Genomic DNA, 20,407 nt, shown 5'->3' on the forward strand with positions numbered 1-20,407 from the left:
GGAGAAGCCAATACAGTCAGAGAAAGAAATATGAGTTAAATATTGGCTAGGGGAGGACAGGCTTTGTTGCTTACAGGTGATGTATGTGATGGTGTGCCTGAGAATGAACTGAGAAACTATAAAAACTAGTATGAGATTTAAGTAAATTGGTTACAAAATAAATGTACAAAATCAGTGGCTTTGATGTTTATCAGAAAAGTCCATGTAGAAAGATACAATGAAAACCAGTTCTCATTTATAACAAAAATTGTAAAATACCAAGGGTTAATCTTGATACGTAACTATCAAGAAAAGGAAAACATTTTATTAAGAAACAAACAGGTTTGAATAAATGAGGAAAAACAGTATCACCTCACCAAGAATGGTTTCAGAGTTCAGTTTGAAGAGTCAGTGATGGAAGTTGATGTAACGAGAGGACCCGATGCTTCAGTGTAGTTGCAGGCTGAGGCTTTAGGTGGCGAAAGATGCCTGAGGATGCCAGCAGTCAGCGGCCTGGACTCTATGTTCTGGTCCAAGGTCATGGAGACAGCAGCTGTTGAAATCAGGACTATGGCCCGCTTCTGACTCATCATCTAGGACCCTTCCCACCCCAGAGTAACTCTTGGTTACTGAGTGAGAAGCATATTCTAGATTAATAGCTGTAAACATCCATTGTTCTGTTACTTTTAGAGATTCTAGGCTCTCATCTGGGGACTAGTCTTTTTTTTTTTTTCAGCTTGACATCATTGACTTTATAAAACTGTTTCCTCTTAAGCCAAAAAGGGTCATTTCTGTAAATGCCTCATTCTGGCTTAATCAAAATGAAAGATACTGTCATCCTGGTCCTTTTCAGTTGGTTTTATATTTTCAGTAACTTTTATTGTTTGTTGTTACTTTAATAATGTTTCTTACAGTTTTAAAAGAAGATAACCTGCAAATTTTTTCAGGTAGGTTACATTTATAAGTAAAGGTTAGTTTTCATTTTGACTTGGAAAGTTTGGATACAATTCTTTTAAATAGGAGACTAGAAATGTGATCCTCTCCATTAGAAGTGAAGAGTAATAATTTGTTACTTGGAAGAGATTTGACCATATATGCATGGAACACAAATATTTTGCCTTTTAGAATAAACAGTTTGCCAACGATCTCTGCTTTGAAATTTAATGGTGCCTTGACCATGGCCGTTGGAACGTCCACAGGGCAGGTAAATATGTTTCAGCTGGAAACTTCGCTCTTAAGTTACTGTTTCAGAGGCATGTGTATCACGGGAAATACCCACTCGTCTGTTTACTGTGTGATCAAACTCTGAGGCATTACTGTTCTGGCCAGCGTGGAGAGGGTCCTCAGATTGCCGTGCTCTGTCAGGACCTTGAGAAGCTCTGCTTCTGGCCCCAGTAGTGGGTCTGAGAGATTCTCAAGCTGAAGCTGCAGTGGGGCTACGCCTCAGGTGTCCTCTTGACTGTGGTTTAGAACAGTGTTTTCTTGAGTGTGTGGAACAGAGTTCTGTGGAAAAACAAAAATTTGGAATTCTCCAGATTCCTATCTTTGAGGTTAATAGCGCGTTTAAATATACAATGGAGGCTCAGAATCCCTGTAGACAAGAAATGTGCTGAGTCAGTGTTTCCAAAAGGTATTTGTCCAAGGAGCCTTTTTTCCCACCCAGCACTGTCTCCCACATCCTGTGCAGGGAGTGGTCTGTGGGACCTGCCTCAGCGAATGCTGACTAGTCTGAGGAGTATGAATGAAATAGCTTCAGAGATTTAATTTCATTTTCCCCCCTTTCCTTCAAGGCAGAGCCCACACAAAGTCCGTCCAGACCTCAGCACAGGCGGGAGCCCTGCTTCCAGCAGAGTGCCTGTGTCATCTGCCACCTGGGTCTGAGATCCAGCTTCCCCAGGCCCCTCACCTATCAGGATAGAGCTCAGAAGAGAACCCTGCCCTCCACCTGCCCCCCAAAGTCATACCTTGCCACCAGCATCTGTCTCTAATCTGCCACCACTGCCTTCATGATGATTTTTGTTCTTGTTTCTTTCAGCCACTGAGACAGTGCCTGGTACATACTAGGCCCTCAGTGTTTATATTTATTAAATTCATAAATGACACAAATTCTTGTGCACTTTTCCCATTTGGTTCCTTCCTTAACTTATCCAGGTAGTTCTCAATCTTAGTGTGCCTAAAAATTACTCTTAGGGTTGAATCCATAGAGCCATACCCTGGAAGGGTAATTGAGATTTTTCTGGAGTATTTTTTTTGGCTGACACTTACTTTAGAGTGTTTGTACTCTGAGTGAGGATGTTCATTTTTAAAAGTTTCTTTTTAAGATGAAATATTTTATTTAAACAGAAATACCTTTTTTTTTCTTTTAGGTTTTATTGTATGATCTTCGATCTGATAAGCCATTGCTAGTTAAAGATCACCAATATGGGCTGCCCATTAAATCAGTTCATTTCCAGGATTCCTTAGATTTGATTTTGTCTGCTGACTCTCGAATTATCAAAATGTGGAATAAGAACTCAGTAAGTATTTTTTGTTGTTAAAATGACTTACTTGCCTATTTTCCTTATGTTCCCTTTCTTTCCAGTTGCCTTGTTTGAGTTATGTGGGTTCTTGAGAAAAAAATACTGAGTATCCATTCAGTCGCTTCCCTGGAAGTTAGTTACTTCCAGGTCCTTAAGGTCGTTTTCTTCCTGTTAAGAACTTTTCCTCATTTGCTAGAACTGGCACGCATTTTTACATTTCAGTTCAGTTCAGTCGTTCAGTTGTCTCCGACTCTTTGCGACCCCATGAATCGAAGCACGCCAGGCCTCCCTGTCCATCACCAACTCCCGGAGTTCACTCAAACACATTCGTTGAGTTGGTGATGCCATCCAGCCATCTCATCCTCTGTCGTCCCCTTTTCCTCCTGCCCCCAATCTGTCCCAGCATCAGAGTCTTCCAATGAATCAACTCTTCAGTTAGGTAGATATAAATCGTTATTAAAAAAAAACTTGATCCATGAGAAACCCCCTAGATTTTGGGGCTCTTTTACAACCTTAGGAAACTTTTTATGAGCTACTACTAATCTTTCCAGGCTTCCCTGGTGGCTCAGTGATAAAGAATCCACCTGCTAATGCAGGACATGCAGGTTTAATTCCTGAGTCGGGAAGATCCCTTGGAGATGGAAATGGCAACCCACTCCAATATTCTTGCTTGGAAAATACCATGGACAGAGGAACCTGGTGGGCTACAGTCCATGGGGCGGCAAGAGTGGGACACAGCTGAGCACACACGCACTAATCTTCCCATATCAGTGTTATTATGCATCTCAATTTCATACCCTTTCCTTGTGTCAAACAAATAGATTTTAGATGTGATACCTTTATAGTAATTTCTTACATGAAAAGTGAAAGTTGCTCAGTCGTGTCTGACTCTTTGCGACCCCATGGACTTTAGCCTACCAGGTTCCTCTGTCCATGGAATTCTCCAGGCAAGAATACTGGAGTGGGTAGCTGTTCCTTTCTCCAGGGGATCTTTCCAACTCAGGGATCAAACGCAGGTCTTCCGCTTTGCAGGTAGATTCTTCACCATCTGAGCCACCAGGGAAGCCCAATTTCTTATATAGTGTTTTTCTTAAAAGCAGTATTTTCTTAAGAATATTTGATATTGTGTCCTTTTAAATGTCATTTAAAAAGTAACAAAACCCTATGTTGTTGATTCTCCTGTTTTGAGAGAGTAGTAAAAGGTTAATTTTTTTTCATCTACTGGGACAAAATTCATTCAGTGCAGCAATTGCTTTTAAGAGTCTTTGTGTTTATTGATTTCAGACTTAGCATCTTTAAAGTGCTACTGTAAATAGAAAGATTCATTTTTGAGGTAAAGAGTGTGTGGGGGGCTGAGAGCCTCAGCATTAGTTACTGGAGGGCAAGCGTCAGTCCTTCCTGTGGGGCTCCCCTACACAGGGCGGAGGGGCCACCAGCAGCCTCATCACAGGTCAGCTGCTGATGGGAATCCCTGGCTGCTGGGACAACTTGTCACCTCTCAAAGTACTGACCTTACTCTGCTCCCTCTGTGTTTTCCTCTGGATCTTTGTGGAGACTGAGTTATCCCTGGGCCGTGTCCTGTCTCTCAAGCCCCGTCACCTTTTCGGGCCCTCCTGAGACTTCCTTACAGAGAAAAGGAAGGGCCTCCGGCTCTCATCAGTCCTCGGAAGAATTCCCCTGATGCTTCATTGCCCAGGAGCCGACTGTCTCGCTTTGAGTTTGGAGGGTTTTGAGGGCTTTCTTGAATATTCATGGTGTCTTAGGCCTGAATTTTTCTCTACTCTTTTCTGATAATCCAAACTAGTGTACTTTAAAACAACATTTCTTTTTACCTCTACAAATGCAGACTTTTCATGTTTGAAAGTTCCTAACACACTGGTAGAGTAAGTTTTCCATGGCCTGGCTCCCATCCTACCTAAAGGTGATGACTAACCAGTCGGAATGCCCCCTTCCCAGCCCTCCAATGGGCATAGTTTTCCCCAGCGTGGATTTCACGAACTGTGGTACCATCTCTTTTTTGTTCTGTGCTATTTTTATTCTGATTTCCCCATCCTTTTTCCTCCTCTCTTTCCATTTTTCATTTCATTGGAAACTTGAGACAAAAGGGAGGTAACTGTGAGTTTCACTGTCTGTCTTGAATTAGAACCTTGCTGCTGTTTTTCATAGAGCATGAAATTAGTTTTTTAATACCCCCTCTCCCGCGCCGCCATGGAGCCTCTAATAATGGGTTAATAAATGTAAGAGCTGGCAGACATTTTCAACATCAGGTCTTGAAGTCATGTTGTAGTTGCTACAGTAAGTTTTACCTTGGCGTTGTTGTAATGACTGAATACGCCCTCTTGACCAACACCCAAATTACTTGCTTTTGCTTGACTCACTCTCCTTGTTTATCTTTCTCATCACCCTTTCCCACTCCCATCTATTATCTTCTTTTTTCTTTCACTTAATTTCTGTTAATTTAAAAAAATACAGCATATTTTCCCCCACATTTAAAATAAAATATTTTACCCTTCACTGTATGTATACCTAGCACCTTATGTATTTATAGCATTTTGTTAAATTATTTTATATTCATTATCTTATTTGGTCCTCCTCAAATCCTAGCAACACAGGATGGCAGATACCAGCCTCGTTTTACCATATTGACTATCTCTTCTTTGTTTCTTTGAGGACAAGTTTAACTAGGGTGTGTCTTCCAGATTATGGACATTTTTAAGTTGACGTACAGTTTTATTTTAAACTTTACCCTTGCCTGTTGTGTAGACATTATCTTTAAAAGTTTGTATTTATTTTCCGAAGAAAGTCAGCTCTCCCTACTGAGCCTCGGTTTCTTCCTCTCTAAAATGAGAGGATTTGATAAATTGATAAAAGAAATTCTCTTAAGATTTTTTTTTTTAACCTTAAATTCTGTGATTTCTGTTAGGTGATTTTATTTTCTCACATAAGCAGGATAAATGGAGTTATGTCTCCAGCTTACTTCCTGTATATCACATTGCCAAAAGTTGTCTTCCTTTAACTGTTTTAACAGTTCACTTTTGCTTACTCTTTTAGGGAAAAATATTTACTTCCTTGGAGCCAGAACATGACCTTAATGATGTCTGCCTCTACCCCAACTCAGGTATGCACTACGTGAGATGAATCTAGGCTTTGCTTTACAGAGTTTTAAACTCTTTTCATTTCTTAAGACAGGGTTTGGCTCAGTTAAGACAGTTTTTAGATATTGTATTTACTTGCAAAATTAAGAACAGGAAGTGATGTGGATGCTTCAGAAAGTGACACGCTCAGTGACTCAGCCCCCAGCCAGCCTAGCTGTTAGGAGAAGCTGGTGGCACTCTGTGGGTCGGGGCAGGCGAGGTGTTATTTTAGTGTGCGCTTTAGCTCTTTTATGGGATTAGTAATTTTGTGTAGATTGAGGTTAGGGATTTGGAGGAGGCTGGAGTTGCCTGATGATACACAAGGCTGGCGAAGCCAGACGTCGAGTATATTCTGTGTTGCAGGCTCTTCTGTAAAGTACCTGGTAGATTTCGAGATTTAATAATACCTTCAAGCAAATCTGAAGAATTCTGGGGAAGGAGAGAAAATGAGAACACGTCTCACTCTCCTGCAGGGTTGTGTCCTGAGGACGGACACACACAGATACTTCTGATGGAGGGATACCAGGCAAAACAGGAGAAGTTCTGCTACGGAGGTGCACGCTGGCCCTGTGACGGCAGGAGAGCGAGGGGCTCCAGGCAGAGCAGCGAGAGGAGGGCGGAGGGGAGGTCCTCGTTGGCACCGAGTTTGGGTGCTGGGTGAGAGACGTGGTGGGCAAGAGGAGCCCTGTGTGCCAGAGTGTAGGGTCTGTGGGAGGAATGGGGTGGGAAGCAGGTGGTGCGTGGGGTGAGGGCCCCGGAGTGACCACGCTGAGTGGCTGGGCGCTGTCTGTGGTCAGGACTGATGCAGGCCATTCTCACAGAAGGCGGTTCTGTCCACTGGGCAGAAGGTAGATCAGTTTTGAGCTAAAATGAGTAGGAAGAGAGACGTAGAGCTGAGATCGGCAGCACAAGAGAGAGGGCAGACTCAGAGAGAAAGATGGTGGTGTCTTCTCTGAGCATCTGAGTCTGAGGAGGCAGTGAGGCAGTGACGGTGTCTGGCAGAGGGTCTCCAACCTGCCTGCCCACCATATCACCTGGGAGCTTTTTAAGAAGTACAGATTCCTCAGCCCCATACCAGGTGTGCAGACTCAGAGCGTCTTGGGGAGAGCCCTGAAATGGGTTATTTTTCACCTGCTTCCCAAGTGGCTGTGGATCCCCGCCCTGACCTACAGCCTCATCCTGGGAGCCACGTCCAGGGCACAGTAGGCAGCGTGGCCCGAGGAAAGCAGGTCTGCAGACATAAAATTTTAAGACATGTAAATAGAGGTCATCACAGAAGAAGTGGCAGTGCAGGCAGTTACCGATGAAAAGTGGAGAGACTGTAAGACAGCAGGACCTGAGTCCATGGAAAGGGAGGTGAGAGGGTAGAGCCGGCAGAGAGGCCGACAGAGTGACAGTGAAGGAACCAGCAGCTATTGAAGTAGAGAGAAGTGATTGCCAGGGCATTGCTCAGTGAACAGAGCATTGCATCGCAGAAGTGGAGGCAGAAAGGGGCAGGAAGGCCCTGTGCTGTGGGTCTGGATGTCGTAGTGGTTTCACTTAATCCTCTCATAATGCGGGAGAGTTAGTGACTCCCTTACCGTTCCTTTCCTTCCTTTCCCCCTTCCCTTCCTTTCCCCTCTCCTTTCCTTCCCTTTTGCATCTTTGGAGGTAAGGAAACTGAGATACGTGCCCAGGGTTGGTCACCCAGACGCTGTGTGGCAGAGGCTCAGTGGAGCGAGCCTCCCCTGATCGTGGAGTCTGTGCTCTTTCTTAAATTACAGGGTACTCTCCTGAAAAAGATGAGAAACCCTGAACCTTTGTAATTAGCTTTTCATCTGTGATCGTTGGGAGAATTTTCTTATAATAGGAGTGAGTCAAATTGTGATGAATTCAGAAATTAATGAAGGTGCTGGGGTCCTAGGTTGAGGTGCTGAGGTCCTAGGTTGAGGTGCTGAGTGGTCTAAAATGGGGTTTGGGCTAGGTACAAAGGTGAGTAAAATCGGGTGAAAGTGAAGTTAGAACAAGAGGTTAGTTGGATTGAAGGAGTGGGGGTTTGAAGAGTGCAGATGGTGACGAAAGTTGTCGACCTGTGTGCTGACTGGTTTGTGCTCACCTGTGGCCACAGAGAACTTGTGGAGTAACTAATCTGAAATATGTGCTCTAAACATAAAATACACACCAGACTTCAGATGTGCCAAAAACAGGAAAGAATGTGATGTAGATCATTAATTTTTGTATTGATTACATATTAAAGTGAAAATATTTTAGACTTACTGGTTAATAACAATATACTCAAATTTACCTGTTAAAAAAAATTTTTTTTAATGTGTCTTACCAGAAGATTTGTAGTCACTTATGTGGCTTGCACAGTATTTCTGTTGGGCAGGGCTAGTCCAGACATGGAAGGCTTTGATAGTATAGAATACTGATAAGGTGCAAGGTGTTCAGAGTCAACTGCAGGCATGGAATGTGACTGTAATCTCACCAGAGTAGACACCTTCTTCTGGTACCAGGAATACTGTTACCCCATGTAAGAAAGCAGTCCTTTCCTAATAATACCTTTCATTTTTCACATTCCCCTGCTTGTCCACTAAATGCCTTTTTAAGCCCGTTTATTTGAAACTAGTCTATCAGCAAGGTTGTGGATTACATTTAGTTGTTGTGTCTTCCACTTCTTTCAATCAGGAATTCTCTCCCATCCTTTCTTCCCCTTCCTCCATGGCACTTGAGTTTTCTACCATCAGATCTGTAGTCTCGTAAGATGTTCTGCATCCTGGATTCCTGTGATTATTTTTCATGGCGTCCTTTACTTGTTCTTCCGGCCCCTGTATTTTTTGTTGTTTTAAAATAGAAGTGAAATCTAACAGCCCAGTGCACTGTGGGTTAAATATTTGGGGCAAGGGTGGTGCTCAGGGCTGACGGGTTCTCCATGTCATTTCCCATCCTGGTGGTCATCCCAGAACGAGCAAGGAGAAGCGTGATGGCTCTGCCTAGACGGCCAGCAGTTCTCTCTGTTACACAGGATGCTTTCCTGGCAGGTAGAACATTTAAGATGGTGTTTTGGTCAGAAGAGTGACTTTATTGTCAGTTAGCTTATAAGAGCTTAATCAAACACAAACAGTAGCCAGATGATTTATTTCACAAGCTGGCGAGCTCAAAAAGGCACGTCCCTCCACGGCTGTCTTAGGGTTGGGACCAAGCATGGTTGGTCCACAGGTTTTGCTGTCTTTCCCTCGCTTTACTCTCCTGTCCCATTAACATTGTTGGTTGGGCTTTTTTGCTTCATCACTATGAGCGTAAGCATTCTTTATCTTCTCACTTATCATTTTGGAGTAATTAAAGCTGAATCTTGATCGCTGTTCTGTCATGTGTTTCTGATACCCAGACTGCTCAGAACGTTGAGAAACTGTTCTGCTTTTGTGGCTGCCTCAGCTTCTAGTTGCTCATGCAGTGTCTCCACGTCGGGTGCTGCCCTGCAGGTTGGGAAACTGAGGTCGCGGCCCCACGACCCTGGTCCGCAGTGCTTGCTGAGCTCCAGCCCAACCTGTGGAATCCAGAACCACTGGGAGAAGGAAAAGGAGATGTCCACTCAGAAAGGCCACTCAGGCTTCAGAATTGTACCAATGATCCAGGCTATTTTTCACCTGCTTTTAGGCCTGCTGGAGGCGGTCCGTATCATCAGACCTGAAGTCACCTTTTATTCTCTCAGTAGCCTCCCAGAAGTCTGCCTAGAAATAAGATGTGGCCCATCACTAGCTTGGCGCCATGTGTAGTAAAACTGCAGGCTCCCCACTTTCTGTAGGAGTTGACCACACGAAAAGGCGTGTCCTGTCCTTTCCCCTCCAGCACAGGGCAGTTCCGCCCAGCTTGTCTGCTCTGAGCCGCTCCAGCTATGACCTGATGCCCTCTGTTTCTGGGCAGTGATTCTCAGATGTATCTGGTGAAGGACCAGCCTTTTATGTTTTTTTGTTTTGTTTTTAAATTTCCAATCCATTGCAGGTGGATACTTTTGTTAAATATCATAAAGATGAATTAGTAGAAAAAGGGTCACATGTTTGGAACTCGTTGCAAGGTCGAGTCACTATACAGGTTTCTAAATTCTTCAGTTTCTACACTCAACGCCAAGCTTGATAGCAGTTTTCAGACTGGCCCGGGGAGCACGCTTTGAGTCGTCCTGGCTTGAGCAGTGTTTCTGATTTTGAGCTGTGACCTTCCTGAGTCCTTCGCCCCCAAAGCCTGGACAGATGAGATTTGTTCTCTGTGTGTCTCTGGCGTCATGGCCCCACTCAGCTCACCGTGTCCTTCGTTCTGCTGTCCACACTGGAGCTGTGTGCTCCTCCTCCTCAGTGCTGGTGATCTCTGCCTTCTCTTCCAAGGTTCCTATTTTTATTGTTGGTGCAGTTGTTCAGCTGCCCAGTCGTATCCGACTTTTGGCGCCCCTGTGGACCGCAGCACACTAGGCTTCCCCGTCCTTCACTGTCTCTTGGAGTTTACTCAAACTCATGTCCATTGAGTCGGTGATGCCTCCAACCGTCTCACCCTCTGTCGCCCCCTTGTAAGGAAATTTAAAGGAAAAGCCATAATCTCAAAATCTCTTCACAAGTGTCATTACCCTTCCATTAGAGGAATTCTTTATGGGGGGCCACACTGAGCGGCCTGTGGCGTCTTAGTTCCCCAGCCAGGGATCGAACCTGCACTCCCTGTCTTGGAAGAGTGGAGTCTTAAACACTGGACCACCAGGGAATTCCCAGAAATTCTTGTCTTATAAATCACTTGTTCGTGCGTTTTAAATTGTCACCATGTGTAATTGTCTTGCTTTTCAGTTTGACATTCTTATTAAATACATTTGTCGTGTTACTGTATGGTGTTTATATCTGTGTGTTTTAATGATTTATTTGATTGTGCAAGAAGTCTTTTCACTTTATCTTAGTTGTCATTGGAGTTTTAGAGTCCCATGTTACACAGGCTTTGGAATCAGTCCAGTGGTCACCTTGAGCAAATGGTCTCGCTTTCCTGAGCTACCTTCTCACCTGTGGAGGTAGAGTGCCTGGCCTGGTACTTCGCCCTCTTCTCGCCTTTTACCTGTGATCGTCTTAGTTTCTGCTGAATTAACTCCATCCCTGGCTTAACTTTCCTGCTTCCCTCTTGTTAGAAACTCCTCGTGTTCCCTGGGCTGTGTGAGGCTGTTTTCTCTTTTGTAACTCGTTTCGGTCCTGACGGTCCCGACTTCGGTTTCTCGGTAGATCAGCTTGTGTTGTTGTCCATGTTTGGTCAGGTGAGGTCCTGCTCATTGTGGGAAACAGCCTTCTGCATCCGGCCTGGATTCTTCTGTGTAATTAGAGCCCAGCCTTTTCTGTGGTCTGTTTGGTAGGTGTGGTGTGTTTCCTTGTGAAGTGTTCACTGTTGCATGTTCAGGGTTGAGCCGGGGAAGCTGGGCTTAGGGGATGTCTTTGTTGGGAGCCTTTTTTCTGGTTGTAAGATGGCTCTTCAATCTCCAGACCTGCTTCTTTAACCCTGTCTAAAGGTCTCGGAGAAGTTCTGATGGTGCTGTTAGACTTGGGAAGTGCAGGTCAGTAGGGGTGGTTTCTTCCTGTGGTGAATTTCAGTGAGCAGTTGTCTCCGGGGCCAGAAAGTTTCCACATGAAAGAGTTTGTGGAGGCTACAAGCTATGAGAAAGTGTCTGATTTTTACTTGACTTTCATTTAGACGTACATTTCTTGCTTCCTTGAGCGAGTGAGAGTGTGTGTGTGTGTGTGTTTTCTGGGGAAGGTTGGTTCCAGCTCAGGACTCACTCCCCCTTTGGACTTGATGTGTATAACATGGCTTTGCCGGCAGAGCGTTGAGCTCCTGCTCTCTGCCTATCAGTGAACCTCCTCTGCCTCAGTGTCGTATTTCTGTTAACAGCATTGAAGAGCATCCCTTTGGCAAGCTTTTGTATTAGCAGAAGAGCAGCACAAAAGTACTTCTTAAATCACAGAATTATATCACCATCCTTAATGTTTGGTGTACTTAATTAGGATTGTGAGCTTCCGTGGCATCTCAGACAGTAAAGAAGCTGCCTGCCTTGCAGGAGACCTGGGTTTGATCCCTGGGTCGGGGGTCTGGTAATCCAGATGTGTGCTTTCTGTGGATTTTTCTGTTGTATTTTACAAATACATTTTGTAAATGAAGGTAACGTAAGTTGATATGTAAAGGTATTTAAAAACAAGAGCTCTTGACTGAAATTTTGCTCTTAATTTCTCTAGCTTGTAATGTTCTGAATGTTCTGCTCAGCACTTGAAACTCAGTACATATGAGCTTTATTTTTTGATCTGTAAATAAGGATGATAGTCCTTGCATCGGAGAGTCGTCACGTCTTCACGAAGATAAAGTACGCAGTAGTGTTTTGTAAATTACAAAGGACTGACTTTAGTTTTGCTTTGGTGCATCGTTCTGGAACAGGGCAGAGAGGATTGGAGCTGCCACGAGAGCCCTTGTGGGGTGGGGTTGGGAGTGGGTTGCGTGTGTGGCAGAGACCTGAGCCCAGGGCTGAGCTAGCTGAGTGCCCCGGTTCTGTGCCAAAGCGTGGATTCGTTACTGTTGCTCCTGGGGTTAGGAGGAGCCATCACTGGATGCCACAGGCTGTCCCTCACTGTATTCTCACTTTCTGAGAACGCTGATCCCTGGACTAAATTATCAACCACTCTGTGGGTGAATCATTTTGGTAAAGGCTGTCAGATTCTATCTGGGTCTTTTCCAGTGTAGCTACACGTAGCATTCCTCTTAAGCCATTTTGTTTTCTATTAAGGTGTAAAGTTTAATTCAAACATGAGGAACTACTTTGCTATGACATTTTGTGGGAAATGCTTTACTTTGGTTCTTTGATTCCTGATTAACAGAAAGATACCTTTCTTAACTTTCATAATACATAATAGTGCATCAAAGCTACCTTTTATTGGTGTGTCTGAAGCTTAAAACTTACCCCCTTAAAAATGGTGGCCCTTCTGTGTGGGAACCGCTCAATCACTTAGCTGATACAGCCTTAGCGTTTTGCAGATGGGGAAGCTGGTCTTTCTGATACTTCAGATGCCCCATCCGGGAGGGTCAGGGACCACAGCCCACAATCTGACTCCGAGGGTGCCTGGCTGCTGGTCTGGCTCTTCTGCTGTTCATCATGTTCTGAGCATTTCACTCATTTCAAAATATAAAGCAAGTAGGAAGAGTATTTTTCTTTTCCCTTAAGTTTACCTTTTTCATTGTGTTTATTTTTAGGAATGCTTCTTACTGCCAATGAAGCCCCCAAGATGGGCATCTATTACGTTCCGGTAAGTGATACGAAAAGGAGTTACGGTAAAAAAAGAACAAGGAAAGACACTGTGTTTTTAAACTGGCTGTGTCAAGGGACTTTGGGCCTGTGGCTGTCTACATTAGACACAGTGGCTCATTTGTCAAATCACCGTGCTTCCTGGAGCCAATAAAGTAATAAATGCTTAACCATTCTTTTATGGGAAACTATTTAACATCCCATTAAAAATCGTCAGTAGAAATTCGTCTTTATTGTTCAGATTTACATTTGTTTTTTGTTTCAGAATGTTTCAGAATCTTAAACTTCCAGCTATTAGTGATCAAGAGACCTAATCCTCTAAAATAAAAGTCTAGGACTCTTTCAGTCATCACATTGTCTTTTAAAAATGGGTTCTGTGTATAAGAAACCATCTTAGATTGCCACGATCCGTGATGGCATGCAGTTTGCTATCTTGTCCCTTTTTTTTTCCTCCTTCCTTAAAGTATTCTTCCATTACATATGCCAGACACTGCCCTCAGTTCATCCCTACCTATGCCTAAACAGAAAAGCCTGTACTGCAAAGTTGGCCTTCGATTCTGGTCAGCACACATCTCCTTTTCTGAGATTTGTGGAGAAGAGCGTGGGGGTTGTAGAAGATCAGATGTTTGGGGGAGTAAACTCTCTGTGATCAACGTTAGCCTCCAGTTATGAAGATTCCTCATATTTATGATGGTTCTTTTGAAATAGCTCAAACATGTGTATGTCCCGCGCCCCCCCCCCCCCCAAAAAAAAAAGATATTCTGTTAATGTTGACTTTCTGTGGCTTCAGGAACCTGATATGTTGTTGAAAGCACTTTGGGATGTTTCTTTTGATTGATGGTGAAATGAAGGTCATTCAAACAGCAGCTTTCCATTTTCCTAAATTGTCATTTGTTCCTTTTCTCCCCGGCCTCTCAAGAGATACTGCTTCCGTTTTCCTGTTAGTTTATGTATCTTTGTCTTCATTCAATCAGTAACTGTTTATTGCTTGTATCAGCTGTGTCAGGCCCAGTGCTGTAGGTTGACAGTGTAACAGTGGGTAGGGTACTACCTGTTTCTTTGAAGAGCTCATTATTAGGAAGTAAAACAAGAAAGTAGACAGTTTCCGGTCAGTGTGATGAATACTCTTAACTGAAGTAAGGAACCTGGAACTGGAAACTAGTGGGAAGTATGGCAGATACTTGGAGAAACCTTCAGAGAAATTGATTTCCGAGGAGCAACTGGAAGGCTGGTTCTGTGTTCTAGATGAAGAGGGTGGGGTGCAGAGTGGGAGAAGGGTCTTGGAACTAAAGGGAACATTATCTGCCGAGATCCAGAAGAAGGTAACACACACGGCTGGGCATTTGCCCTTGAGGGACAGGGTAGCTCTGGCTGAAGGGGTGCTCTGCAGCCAGGGTAAGATGATCCTGTGGGCTGGGTGTGGTGGTGCAGGTGGAAGAGGGATAGGATCAGACCTGCATTTCTGAAGGATTATTAACTTCTGGCTGCCACCAGGAGAATGGATTAGATCAGATCTAATCCAAAAGCAGCAAGAACAGGCTGTGGTGATCTGCAGGAGAGACATGGTCCCTCTGTTACCTTTGCCAGACCTCCCCTTTAGAAACTGGGGCTTGGGAGGTTCTAGGGTAGTTTCAGAGAAGTCTGATCTGGCAGGCAGTGATTCCAAGGGGTTATCCTCCTTGAATAGCCAGGCAGCATGTCCAGAGGCGTCCACCGATAAAGACTTGTGTCTGTCACAAGAAGAGCCTTCCCTCAGTTCAGCGCTGAGTCTTCTCACAGCGTCAGCCCATCTGGGCACCTCAGGAGAGGCAGACTAAATCAGCCTGCCCCTCCCTGAGCTTCTCCTGGAAGAGGTCTCTCTCTGTCTTCCTCTCAGGAGGGCGTTCTGTGGTTTGATCTTCAGCATCTGCCTACAAGTTCTTGGTGTCTCGTGTCAAAGAGCCCTTCCTCCTGTAAGAAGAGTGTAGAATCCACCAGTGGGAGGGAGAACGAGCACTGTGTAGAGTCTTGAGGCCGGATCGGGAGTCTGCTCAGTTGATGAGGAGCCTCCGGCTAGACGCCCCTCGGTGTGGAGCAGGGTGGGGCGGTTCTGTTTTTGCAGGAAGGCCATTTCACCAGCTTGTGCAAAGATGGTGGTAGTGGAGGCAGAATTGGGACCGTTGACAACAGTTGTAAGATAGGCTTGGTCATTGCCTGGATGTAGGGAGGAAAGGAGAGGAAAGAACCACAGGTGACAGCTGCTTTCTCCCTGCTGAATGTGTGGACACGGAGGTGACTGCTTGAGTCCAAGAGGAGAAAGGGGATGATAGACTTAGAACTGGAGGAGACCCCCGTTCACTTCTGCTTGTCTGGATCCATTTCTCAGGCTGGGTTTTTTTTGTTCCAAGCACTGGGAGCTTCACACAAGAGGGGACCCGTTGCTGGCCAGGTGGTGAGAAACAGCTTTTTTGATCAGTGTTAGCTTATCTTAGAAGATCTTCTTAGTTTCAACTCTGTAGTTCGCATGTAACCAAGCAAAGTCAAAAAGCCACCCAGAGACTGCTCCCAGGCGGCTGAGCACATGTGGACGGTCAGTGCAGAGTTGTTCTTGCTCAGCTGAACATTGTGCAGCAGCTTGTACCTAAGTGTTCCTCCTTAACCTATCTTTCTGCCCTGCTGCCTCGCACACCGTGAGGGTTTATGGTGCCACTTATCTTTACTTGGCACCTGTTCTCCGTGACACTCCAGAGCAAAAGAGTCCAGGGGTCTGAAAGCCTGCCATCTTTGCTAAGATTTTATCAAACTCACCAGGCTGACATTTTTCACAGAGATTTATTTGAGGCCTGTAGAACCAGAGAAGTGTGTGTTGAATATGCAATTCATGCCAAATATAGGCGGTTTGGACAACGATTTGTATTAACATCTTATAAACCAGTTATGAAAACTTTTTTCTCCCCCCTGCTTTGAGGCTGTGCTGAAAATGAAGACAGCTTAATGTTCTTTCAGCTTGTTAATTTTTGCCTATCTACCCTATACCATCTTTCTTGAGTACTTGAAATCTTTTTAAAGTAAATGCACTTCCTGATTTATATAGTCTCTGCCACTTACTTATCCCAATAGCTAGGTAGTCTTTTATGACCAAATATGTTTTCTCCAGCTCTTTCCCCATTTTCTCAGTGTTCTCTTTTTCTGTCTCTGAGAGACCAGGATCTGTTCTTTTGTTTGTTTGTTTGCTTTTTAAATTCCAGGGCTTAATTCAGCTGCAGCTTTCAGGACTAATGCCAGAAACAGTTTTTCAAGTTTGGGTTCCTCTGAAATATAATTTAATCGTAGGTTAGTTCTTCCTAATTAACACCTTTGGCAACTGCATGGACTCCAGATAGAATCCAAGTCCCGTGGCACCCAGCCCAAGCCTGCCAGGGTGCCGAGTACTGTTCCTGTTGGAGATGCTTCTGGGCTCCAAGGCCCCGTGGGTCAATGAGCTCCGAGACCACACATGACCGACACATGGTAACTGACATGCTTGAGAATGTGTATGGATGCGTAAGGGCTTCCCAGGTGGCACTAGTGGTAAAGGCCTCACCTGCCAGTGTAGGAGATGTAAGAGACACAGGTTCAATCCCTGGGTCGGGGAGATCCCTTGGAGGAAGGCATGGCAACCCACTCCAGTATTCTTGCCTGAAGAATCCCATGGACAGAGATGCCTGCAGGGCTTACAGTCCATGGGGTCAAAAAGAGTTGGACCCAACTGAAGCGACTTAGCACGCATACACACACAAGTGAATGCGTAAACTTGAGAAAAAGAATAATTACTTGTTTATTAGGAAGCTATTTGAATTAGAAAAATAAAAGTCAATTGATTGAGGATGTATGATTTTTTTTTTTAAACACTTAAATTTTTTAAATTTGGAAAGTACTCTTGGAACCAGAGTACCTGCACATAGGGCAGAGTTAAACACATAAAGAGTTATATTTACTTACACCAGTGCTTATGTTTTTTTTTTTTTTTAAGAAATAACACTGAAACTTATTCAGCATAATGCATGAAATGTACAGAACTCTTTGCAAAGAGAGATGACTATATATTAAGAAGCATAAACTCTCAAGGACACTTGTTTCACTTAGTTGTAACACACAAGTACACATCCTCCCAGAGGCATTGCTGCTTGGGATGGGAGTGCTCAGTTGTGTCCAACTCTTTGTGACCCCATGGACTGTAGCCCGCCAGACTCCTCTGTCATGGGGATTCTCCAGGCCGGAAAACTGGAGTGGATCACCATTTCTTTCTCCAGGGGATGGATCTTCATGACCCAGGGATTGAACCCACGTCTCCTGTGTCCCTGCACTGCAGGAGGATTCTTCACCCACTGAGCCACCAGGGAAGGCATTACTGCTTGGGATGTTTTGGCATGATTTTCCAGAAGGCTCAAGGACATAGTGCTTCCTAGCAGTTACTCCTTACCTTCACCTCATAAGATGATGACATATTTTTATCAGCTGTCCGTTTGGCAAATACATTATTTTAGTTTAGCATTATATTTGACAGTAACTTACAGAGTATTTTGTGTCTCCTTTTTATATAGATACTCTCTTCCTCGTTTTAAAGTTTGGGGCTAGGGACTTGGTCTTTTATTTTGTCTTATGATAGCAGCACACTTTTGGGGGCAAGATGGTGAAGGTCTCTGGAAACAGGCAGGCGGCAGAGAGAACTTTGGCCGACAGAAGATTCTGCTTTTCGTGCAGAGTCCATTGTGCAGGCAGTTGTGCTTTCTCCCATAAAATAGATCTCGTCTGCAGATCACTTAGGTGGCGTTTAGCCCCCTCGGCCAGGCCGTGCCGGCTTCTGGAGGCCACATTCTCCTGGTTGTCGTCCCGTCGCCCAGTTTGCCCTTCCAGCCAGTCTGCTGTCGTGGCATTTCCTGCTCTCGTGGCCCGGTGATTGAGCCTCGGTGCTCTCCCTTTGGTGCTGGGGCTTAGTCCTTGTCTCTTTGTTCTCCCCTCAGGGAGCTCACCTGTCCCCCGGGCTCCGTAGGGACACCTGTGTGCTCCAGACTTCCAAACTTCTGTCTCCAGCCTTTCCTTCCCCTCGGAGCTGCAGAGTCACATACCCACTAGTCTGCTGGGCCATGGAGGTGGAGACCTCTTCGCTAGACGTCTCATTGGTGCCCTCTAGTTACGTGTCCACAGCAGAATGCTTGGTCCCAGCTCCCCACCCGCCCCTCTTCTCACTTCGTTGCTTACTCAGTTCCTCGGCCCAGAGCACAGGCACAACTGTGTTTCCTCGCCCGTCCTCTTCCTCTTCGCGTGTCCTTGTCCGGTCCATCCAAACCTCACATCAACTCTTTTTCCAGTATTGGTTCAAATCCAGCCATTTTTCAGTACTTCTGCTTCTGCCACTCATCTGGGTTACCTTAATGGCCTCTTACCAGATCCTTCCTCTTTCGCTTTGTCTCTCTTGCATTCTGTTTTTCATACAACAGCCAGGTTAATTTAAAATATAAAAATAGGACTTCCCTGGTGGTTCGATGGTGAAGACTCCACGCTTCCACTGCAGGGGGTGCAGGCTCCACACCTGGTCAGCGAATTCCACATGCAACCTAACATGGCCAAGAATAGTGATGATAAAATGTAAAAGCAACCAGTCAGAGTCTATCACTCTTCTCCTTGACAGCTTCCAAGGGCTTATCATTTTGCTCAGCATAACATCTTAGCTCCTATCATTAACTTAGAACACCCTACAAAATGGAAAAGGCTAAAAGACCAGAGTCTCCGTTTTCTCTCACCCATCAGAGAACAGATCTCTGAAAACACTCATCCGTTTACAGAGATTGACAATGGTTAGAGCAAAAGACCGAATCCCTCGCCATCGCTGCCAGCAGCAGGGAATAACTTACAGGTCGTAAATTAGCCCCAAACGCAGAATTAGTAGAGAGGAAAATAAAAGTTGGAAAAACAGAGTCCATGCAGCTCTCGTTTCGATTCATCTGTTACCAAGGGAACAAGCTGTGCTTGGCCGTTCTTCTTGGTGCTGGAGTCTCCCTGACACTTTCAGGTGAGTCCATTGTGTGTCTTGGGTCGAGATGGCAAAAACTGTTTAAGAATAATTTTCAGAGAAAAGGAAAGTCATGACTTTCACATAGATCTCAAATAAACATGTTAAAAATAACTTATTAAAGGAATCAGGCACATGTCATCAAAGGTGAAGTCTAAAATAGAGATTTACGTGGAATAAGGTGATACTGAGTTGGGAATGTACAAATGAATAGATTGGTTTTCCGAAGGTATGGAGGGTTGTCTGTCCAGGACAGAATTCTTTCACGTGACTGTTAGCAATTAATCTTGCATTGCTGTCGGTTACTTAGAGTTTACAGAGTTGTAAAATGTGTCCCATGGAATCAGAATCAGGTAATCTCGAAAGGCGTGCTCTTAGATCAGGAGTTTGGAAAACTAAACACCTAACTAAATGCCCACTGCCTTGGAACAGGGCACCCATTCATTTATTATGTGTTGTCTACAACAGCTTTCTGACCAAAAAGGTAGAGTTGAGTAGTTATGATAGAAAGACACTGTGGTCTGCAAGCCCTAAAATCTTTAAGAAAAAGTTTGTGGACCCCCTACTCTTGATTATATATAACTTTCCACTGAAGCACAAAATCTTCCTTATATTTATTTACTTATTTATATATTTATATGAATAAATATGTAATGAATGTGTATTTTTCTTTATTATGATATAAAAATCATGGACACAGAGATAGTGTTTCTTTTTTTTCCCAATTACATTCCCACCACCTAAAGCAGTGCCTTTTATGCTGTAGGCATTCGATTAATATGTGCTGAAAAATTAATAAAACATATATGAGACAATCAGATAACTGTAGTTTGAAGAATCTTAGATAATGGTCGTATGTTTTGACAGTGGCTGGTTTGCAGTGATTTTTAGCTGTTCTTATACCAAATTTGAGTTTCAGTTCAGTTCAGTCACTCGTGTCCGATTCTTTGCGACCCCATGAATCGCAGCACGCCAGGCCTCCCTGTCCATCACCAACTCCTGGAGTTCACTCACGCTCACATCCATGGAGTCAGTGATGCCATCCAGCGATCTCATCCTCTGTCGTACCCTTCTCCTGCCCCCAATCCCTCCCAGCATCAGAGTCTTTTCCAATGAGTCAACTCTTCACATGAGGTGGCCAAAGTACTGGAGTTTCAGCTTTAGCATCATTCCTTCCAAAGAAATCCCAGGGTTGATCTCCTTCAGAATGGACTGGTTGGATCTCCTTGCAGTCCAGGAGACTCTCAAGAGTCTTCTCCAACACCACAGTTCAAACGCATCAATTCGTTGGTGCTCAGCCTTCTTCACTGTCCAACTCTCACATCCATACATGACCACAGGAAAAACCATAGCCTTGACTAGATGGACCTTAGTCGGCAAAGTAATGTCTCTGCTTTTGAATATGCTATCTAGGTTGGTCATAACTTTTCTTCCAAGGAGTAAGCGTCTTTTAATTTCA

General features: G+C 44.4%; 1 protein-coding gene across 1 annotated transcript in view; it reads left to right on the plus strand.

The window, feature by feature from the left end:
- The window catches only part of NOL10 (nucleolar protein 10), a 94,877-nt gene that overhangs the window by 17,887 nt on the left and 56,583 nt on the right, over window positions 1–20,407 (plus strand). Inside the window, exons 10-13 of the mRNA XM_040224932.1 lie at window positions 1,105–1,183; window positions 2,346–2,495; window positions 5,550–5,616; window positions 12,866–12,918. Coding sequence (XP_040080866.1) covers window positions 1,105–1,183; window positions 2,346–2,495; window positions 5,550–5,616; window positions 12,866–12,918 — 349 coding nt within the window. The remainder of the gene's footprint in view (window positions 1–1,104; window positions 1,184–2,345; window positions 2,496–5,549; window positions 5,617–12,865; window positions 12,919–20,407) is intronic.

The sequence above is a fragment of the Oryx dammah genome, unplaced genomic scaffold (assembly GCF_014754425.2).
Source record: "Oryx dammah isolate SB20612 unplaced genomic scaffold, SCBI_Odam_1.1 HiC_scaffold_25, whole genome shotgun sequence".
Classification (NCBI taxonomy): Eukaryota; Metazoa; Chordata; class Mammalia; order Artiodactyla; family Bovidae; genus Oryx; species Oryx dammah.